The sequence below is a fragment of the Ochotona curzoniae genome, unplaced genomic scaffold (genome assembly GCF_017591425.1).
Source record: "Ochotona curzoniae isolate NIBS_2020 unplaced genomic scaffold, NIBS_Ocur_1.0 contig_3527, whole genome shotgun sequence".
Classification (NCBI taxonomy): domain Eukaryota; kingdom Metazoa; phylum Chordata; class Mammalia; order Lagomorpha; family Ochotonidae; genus Ochotona; species Ochotona curzoniae.
In genome coordinates this window covers 1,527,562-1,535,712 of record NW_024465897.1, presented here as the reverse complement: position 1 = coordinate 1,535,712, position 8,151 = coordinate 1,527,562, and the positions used below count along the sequence as shown (strand labels likewise).

Here is an 8,151-nt window from a genome sequence, read left to right as displayed (position 1 = left end):
GGAGCCCCAGAAGAGGCTCCTGGCTTTGGATCAGCATAGCATCGGCCGTTGTGCTCACTTGGGGAATGAATCATCAGATGGAAGATCTTCCTCTCTGTCTCTCCTCTCTGTATATCCACCTTTCAAATAAAAAAAAAATAATAAAAATAAATCTTAAAAAAAAATAAATGAGACAAAAAAAGAAATATGAGATATGCTATTCCTAAATACACATGCACTTAAGACATATACTTGTGGTTAAGATAAATTAAACCCTTGAAGATCATCTAAGCATGCAAATATCTCTTTTTCCATTGTTTTTTGCAAATGCATGAGTCCCTGAGGAAAGGTGGCTTTTGCACAATGCTACTATTTCATTTTCTTCATGGCAATGCCAAAAATCCAGGACTTGAGGCCTATGCAAATGCACTATGACGACATATTTTATTTTCCTCTAAATTATACCCTCATCTATGGTAGTATTTGTAATGTACACTTCCTGCAATGCTTTCTGCAAACAGGTGGCCAGGAAGGAGGACAGCAGACTTACTGATCTTCATCTGTAGACCAAAGACAAAGTCACACTTTGGGAATGGAAAATGTTGGACCAACAATAGAAACATGTTGCATTTTGGTGACTTCTTTTTATTTCCAGAATTACTGGTTTGCAATGACTCTTGTGTGGGTCAAGTGACTGCCAACTGATGCCCCCAAGGAAAGACTGTGACTAGATTTCCTGAACAAATGTGGCCATTGGAGATACCATAGCTCCTTGAATGCAGGCATTTGCAGCAGATGTAGAATTTTTTTTTTCCAAATGAACTAGGAGCATCAGAATTTTCACTGGACCCAGCAGATATTGATCCACTTCCATGAGGGTTGGAGCACCAGGAAGAGCCCCATTTGTTGCAGACAAGGACATTGGCTGGGTATGTTTTTGGAATTAGCATCAAAGGGATGGAAAACTGCTTGAACATACTCACATACATACGTGTGTTTCTGTCTGACAGCTGAGTAAATAATTGTGTTCTTGGCACCCTAGGCTTCCACTGCGTGATGGAACAAAAAAGTTACAATTAATCCAGACAGCAAATAACATATTCATGCATAATTAAGATCTGACTTACTTCTCTGGCTCTCTCATTTTATGTCAATTTTTAAAATACCTGAGTCAGCACTTTTTTCCCCCCTGTTCTTATTATCTTCTCAGGGTTCCAAACTAAGCCAGGCTGAGTTTGCTATCATCCATTGCTTTCTCTGTCCTTCTGAACCACAATTGCCTTCCTTGACAGTATGATTCCAAATCAAGAAATAATCAATATGGCTGAAATAAAGTATCTATAGTTGTATTTGGTTGCAGAATGAATGGATTTGCAAAATGGGAAAAGACAGGTTCAGCTAGAGACTGAACACATGCTTGCATTTTCTATGGCAATAAGAAAGCGAGTACTTCCAGTCCAGTGTATTTGGAAGTGGTGCCTTTGACTGAGACCTGCCTCACACCATTCAATGTGCTTGTAAATATTGTGATTTCATTGTAATATCCAGGTCAGGGGACAAAGAGGCCACTCTGATGTTTCAAGTTACTGTTGGGTTTTGCAGTAGATTTATCTGATGGGTTCAGCTTCTGAGATGAAACCTGGGTGGCAATTCTTCCTGCCAGTGAAATCTCTAAGATTCAGAAAATCTTGAAAACAGTTCTTTTTGGTGAAAATGTGATATATGATTTTGATTTTTGTGTTGTCATCAATATTTTCTCTCTGCACACCACTTAGTTTTTGCCTTCCAGATCTGTCCCTGGATATTGCCACCTATCCATTTACAGACCTGCCGTTTACTGTCAGGTTGTTTCATTCCTTTTTTTACTGCCAAGGGAGGTTCACAAGTCAAGGATCTGGGTGACCTTGTGCCTGCATAACAGAAGCATGGGGCCTAGTGCTTTGGCAAGGCTCTCTGTTCATGAGAGCAACAAGGAATAGAGATCGGATTGAATGGACTTGTCCAGGAGAGTGCATGACCAGACATTGCCTCCAGAATCTAAGGTGCACAATCTATGGGAGTCCAAATTTCATCACTGCCCACTAATCAATGCCATATACTTTAAACAATCAGTTACTCTTCTCACTTCACACTGCCTCTACAATCAGTGTAAGGAAATCCCTGAAAAGATAATAAACATGAAAGAAACATTAATGTAGAAATTTATGAGAGTGAATTTAAAGTTAATTCTAAAACAAAACCAAACCCTAAGCTTTATTGAGGTTTGTTGTTAACAACGTTTCCCCAAACTAAAAGCAGTTTACTGGAATTGTTCGCAGGCTTGACAGGTCTGCCTATCAATGTAGATCGTGGTATTTCATTAGACCTACTTAAAAAACAACACAGTGCACAGAAAGTAAACGTGTATGCTCTTAACAACCTTGAAGATGGAGAACAAGAGGAACAAGAACAGGAGGTGGTAGAGGAGGTGGCCAAAGTACTAATAAACTTCAAGGATGACAACACAGCTCACAGTGCAGAGTTTGCACCATATTTTGCAAGCAATTTCCATGTAACATTTTTGAAGTCTCTATGGTTGTGTGCCATACCGACGTCAGTCCAAAAATCTGTCTCCTTTTTTTCTGTGATGGATCACAGGTAGTCTTGGTTGCTGTCCACTGTTGATTCTTGATGCAATGCTGCCAGCTGGATCCTGTGACACATTTCCTCATTCATGGGATGGATTAGGGTATCTATCTGGGGAATAAATACAGCCACTGTGAATCCTCACTCTCACAGTGAATTCCTCCATCTCGCTCACTTACCAGTGCACAGCCAAACACAGCTGCTCAACATGAAGCTGGTCGTGGTCCTCATGCTGGCTGCCCTCCCTCTTTACTGCTATGCAGGTGAGTTCTGTGCATGGAAGCTTGCCTTGGGAATAGTCATTGGTACCAGGCCTACTGAAGATGACTTCCACATCTCTAATCCCCAGGAGGCTTTGCTAGATGCTTAGCATTTATTCCAGACTCTCAGAGATGCTTCTCTCTTTGCATTGCTTTGCATTCTAGGTTCACGTGGTGTTTGATTTTAAAGCAGGGTGTTCTACTATGTTCACAACTTCTGTGATAACCAGGGTGGATTTCAAGGGGAGACAATTGGGATTCTATATTTCAGTAGGTAGAGGAGAGAGAAGAATGAAGATCTTCTTTTTTCCATCTCAGTTGGTTTCTTGTAGGGTGCAATGATGAGTCTCCCTACTGTGGAGCAAATCAGAAACCTTGGAGAGAAGGCAGAGGCCAGCGTGGGAGATGGGATCAGACCTTTGCATTCCTTTAGAGGCATTTTATACCTTGAATATCCTTGTCTTCCTGTTGTATCTATAATTTCTGCTTTAGGGAGTAGGATTCATTGTAATAGCTTATGGTAAAGTAGAAAAGCAGATTATTCATGCAGTTGTGGCTTTGATTTGTTCTAAGGGGAGTCAGAAGTGCAGGCTCTGAGTAACAGGTTTTGCTTGTTCAATGTGAGCTGTGTCCATGAGTGACATATTGGACTGATGTGCTGCAGTTTGTGGAAACAAAAGATCCATAGTTATTTTGGGTGTGTGTCTCTGAGTTGAGTGTCAGCAGTCAGTGTCAGTCTCCGTGGTGAACATGAGAGACAGGGCCTTGGTGGCCAGGAAGTCCAGGTGGCTGTCCTTCTCCTTCTGGCAAGTCTGAGTGATTTAAGGGCTGGTGGAACCAGTGATGCTGTTCTCGTGATATAGGGTAAGGATGGACCATTCTTCAGTCCCTGTTAGAACAGTGTACCTGTTGTGGTGAGTTTGATTACCCACATTTCTCCTTCTAAAGACTAGGAAACAAGAAGTGAAACCTATCCCAACCCTACCCATGGCTCTACCCAAAAGTAGATTCCAGTGCCACTACTAAAGTTAGAATGGATTGTTACAGAAGTCCTCATATTTCTGCTGATTTTTAATGAACTGCTGCGTGTGTTGACTCCTTGTAACTAAGTTGCGTTCCTCAAGCTCACATTGAATGCATGAGCAAAAGTGGAATGCAGGAACCCCAAAACTCCCATAGTTATAGGATGAATCGTATATGTCACAGATTGCCCTGACCTGACTCTGATGATGATAGTAGAACAGAGCTGTGCTGCTCGATGTTGTGCTGATAAGTGTGGTGTTCTGAGAGAGTAGTGGAAGGGCAGGAAGCCATGTATATTTTTGCCTTCTCTTATGATTATTTTTGTAATCACATTGCTTTATGTGACACAGTTTCATAGGCTCTTGGATTCCCAGAAGCCCTCCTAGTCCCATCCCCTTCCTCATGGTGGATTCCTCCACCTTGTTGCAGTATTACAGTTCAAATTCAGTCAAGATTCTTTCATTGCAAGCATATACCAAGCACAGAGTCCATCATCTTATAGTTCCAATAAATTCAATGGTTTCTTGAGAAGACCATTTCTGGTCTGAAGACAGAGATGGAAAAATATCATCCTGATCAATTGAAAGCCAGAACATAACATCAAGAAGATTTTACAGCATTATGGAATTATTTGACAGTGTAATGAGTAACCAATAGTTTTAAAAAATGCAAGTTCTTAACTTCATTCTTTGACTACTTCATTGACATTTCAATTTTTACTTTATGAAGAATGGGCTTCTATACACCATATAAGGGCTATAAAGTACTATTCAGCTGTCTCTTGTGTATTTTCATTTTAGTATTTAGCAGTTTATAGCGTTGAAGCATAATTCTGCTGACCTTGGCAGATTTTAGGATAGTCTAAACTGGCTTAAAACTCTAACAAGGCATATGTCAACAGTGGAGGTGCAGAACAGTTTTAGGAGAGGTGTGCAGAGCAAGCTTCAATACCATAGTGAGGAGTAACTAATGTTTGTGTCCTACCAAGTGTGATCCAGCTTGACTTTTTTTAGACCCAAATCAATTCCCCAGACTAAAGAAAAAGTCAATGGCTGATCATGGAATTTCTCTCAGCTAAAACTGTGAGCAACATGGTGCTCATCATTTGTTCCTACATTGATATGGTATTGGGCCATCTTACAGCTGGCACTGGATGTGCCATGTTGATGGCTTCCATGGTTTCTTCTCTGTTCTTGACCATCATAACTTGGTGTTTCTCTTTTAACTTCCTTACTGAACTTTTCCATTCATCAAGTGCAACACTGGAAATGAGTCCTCTATCCCACAGCAGCTCAAGGTAGTGTGGCTATCCCTCTTGGATTTCTTCAACGACATCTCCTTTCTTGAGATTCCTAATTGAATGAGTTTGCATGGGATTTTGTTCTGTGTGGAGCTGTGATGGAGAAGAAACAGACAAGCTTGGTGTAGAAGGTGCCCAGGGTCCAAGTTTATTCTCCTAAAGCTGAGAACTCTAGAACAGAGCCTTTAAGTTTTCCAGATCCTTGTCTCTGGGTTGGATGTGAGAAAATGATGAACATTGCAGCCATTCCCACCAAATGAATTCTTGTCTCTGAGAACAAGCCTGTTTTCTCCTGATGCCTTGCAGGTTCTGGCTGCCAATTGCTGGAAGATTTGGTGGGAAAGACACTTGATTCCTCTGTGTCTACAGATGACTACAGAGAAGTTCTGAAAGATTACATCAATACACCACTGGACGAACTAGCCGTAAATGAACTCAAAGAGTGTTTTCTCAGCCAGTCCAATGAGACACTGGCCAATGTTGGGGTGATGATGGTAAGCTGGTTTCTTCTTGTTGGCTTTCAAGTCAATTTCTTGGCAAGAATATTCGAAAAGCTTCTTCCTGATAAAGGCAGTCACTCTAAGCTTCATGTAATTAAACGATGTAGTGAGTCTGCTGTCTCTGTCCTCAAGTGATCTTCAAGATCCCAAGGAAGATTTGTCCTTATGGGAATTCTAGGTGAATAACACAGGCAAAAGGTAGAAATGCTCAGAAAATGGTATCTGCTCCTGGGTTCTACAAAACACACAGGCTGATGCACACACCAGGTGATGAGCATTCAGCTGCCTGGAAATGTGCAGGAACACACACACACACACACACACACACACACACACACATGCATTTGAGCATTACCATGGTAATATTACTGGCAGTCTTGTTTGGGAGGTAATGTATAAGTAGCATTATCTCTTTGATATCAATGAACAATCCCTGATGTTAGAACTTTTCAGGAGATAATCTGAGTCTGCTTACAACACTTGGATGCATGTTTTCAATAGTTGAAAAATGTAGAAAAAGTAAGTAGAAAAACCTTGATTGTGAATATTTCACTTTGAAAAGCATTGAGACTCTTTATTATTATTATTATTTTGTGGGCGGTGACTCTTTTTGAAAAAAAACATGAAGGTTTTGTTATTAGTATCTTCTAGGTTCTGGTTTTGTAGATTGAAGTGTTCCCCTTCCACCTTCCTTTCTCCCTCCTCATGTCCCACCTTCCTCCTTACTTTCTCCTTTTTCACAAAAGTATACCATGTAATAATGGTTACAAGTTTAACATTCTGATATCTGAGTTTTCATGTCATTGTAGGTGTAAGCAAATGTATAAAATGTAGTATGTCATTGTCAAGGTATAGGAAACTGATACAGTGGGAGTCCTCATTTGTTCAGGGGTAGCAATATGTATGACAATGTCTAAGCACCATCTCTGTTTTATTTTCTAGGAATCCATTTACAATAGTGCCTGGTGTAAGCTCTTTTAATTTCCTGCAAGATGGCTGACCCAGAGAACAACACACTGTGTTTGGAAAATGCTGATGCTATGACTTACGCTTGTGTTTTCTTTTCCCATCGTGTCCATTCACCTAAAAACTGCAAGACAATTGTTGAAACCTCAAGTGCATTTTGATTTCAATAAACTACAGAAAGCTTAGGCTGTTGTTGTTTTTTTTCATTATGGTGTAAAATTGGAGGCTACTGGGGGATCACAAATCTCTCACGGTTGTGGAGACATGCCCTTGAGCCCATGAGTAGTCACTGAAGGACACAGAAGTACAGGAGTGGAGGCTATGCCAAGCAGCCTCTCCCTCACAGTGGGGCTCTAAGGGCTGGGTGCTCTCTAGAACTTTGCTTCTCTTCCGTGCATGCCATCATCATCTCATATGTGACCATCTGAAGCCTTCAGCCTTACTGGTTCTAAAGTTGGATGTGTGCAGAACCACGTGGCCACCACAGTCTCTAAGCCCATTCAGTCTCTCCATAACGACCCATAGTTTGTGAATAGACAGAATTGTGGAAGGGTTCCCTGGAACTCATCTTGCTCTTTCTCTTTGTGAGCTCAGTTACGGAAACACTGAGTCAGAAGGCAAGGCAAGGGCAGTGTGAGAGATTAGAGTAAGGTGTGTGCAGAAGAAACACATGCTTCTGGCTGCAGTGCCAGCACAGGCAAATGGGCTTAGGCAAACACTGAATCACACAGCAGGAGAAGTTGTGTCTGAATAGCACCAGTGCTCAAAGATGAAGGGAAGAATGTGGGAATGTTTGGTGTAATGGAGGTTTTAAAAATGTAATAACCCTGAAGATCAAGAATCCTGATTCAGTGAAACTGGTGTTTCTAAGAGTCCTAAAAGAGAGGGACATGAGCAGTCTGATTGAGCCCCAGAGGAAAAGATCCATGAGAAACACTGTGGAAAATGCTGCAGTCCCGCCAGGACTGAGAAAAATGTGCCTCACCAAAAGGCTTGGTGAATTGCAGAGATGACAGATGAAGAAATTGAAGACATATCACACAAGGAGTTCAGAAAAATAGCTATGAAACTCTTCAGAGACAATGAAGAATAATGGGAGGAACTTAAGGAATTCAAAAATCACATGATCACAGAAACAAAATTAGTCAAACATGAGATATTTGACTTGAAGCACAGAGTTGAGAGCTTATCCAACAGAATTATTGTAGCAGAAGATAGGATATCCGAGTTGGAAGATTCCCATAATGAAAGGAGGCAGATCATTAACCAACTGGAGACACAACTGCACAAGGCATCCAAGGCAATCCAAGAAATGAATGACACCATGAAGAAATCAAACATCAGAATTATGGGGCTCCCAGAAGGAGTAGAAAGAGAAACAGGCATACAACCGGTGCACAACGAAATTTTACAGGAGAACTTCCAAAACGCCTGGAACATGAGCCTAGTCCAAATCCAGGAAGGCCAGAGAACGCCCCACAATATTGACCCAAAAACA

General features: G+C 41.1%; 1 protein-coding gene across 1 annotated transcript; it reads left to right on the top strand.

Moving 5' to 3' along the window:
• Positions 1 to 2,774: 2,774 nt before the first annotated feature.
• Positions 2,775 to 6,732, top strand: LOC121157647 (mammaglobin-A-like). Its single transcript, XM_040981974.1, has 3 exons — positions 2,775 to 2,867; positions 5,494 to 5,681; positions 6,630 to 6,732. Exons 1-3 carry the CDS (start codon positions 2,813 to 2,815, stop codon positions 6,666 to 6,668), a joined length of 282 nt encoding a protein of 93 aa, XP_040837908.1. The 5' UTR covers positions 2,775 to 2,812; the 3' UTR covers positions 6,669 to 6,732.
• Positions 6,733 to 8,151: the final 1,419 nt, after the last annotated feature.

Bases quoted from the DNA above. Each gene is read 5' to 3' on its own strand.
- LOC121157647 (XM_040981974.1), top strand. From the start codon at position 2,813: ATGAAGCTGGTCGTGGTCCTCATGCTGGCTGCCCTCCCTCTTTACTGC. The intron at 2,868-5,493 runs GTGAGTTCTGTG...GATGCCTTGCAG, and splicing joins CCCTCTTTACTGCTATGCAG to GTTCTGGCTGCCAATTGCTG. The intron at 5,682-6,629 runs GTAAGCTGGTTT...TTTATTTTCTAG, and splicing joins CCAATGTTGGGGTGATGATG to GAATCCATTTACAATAGTGC.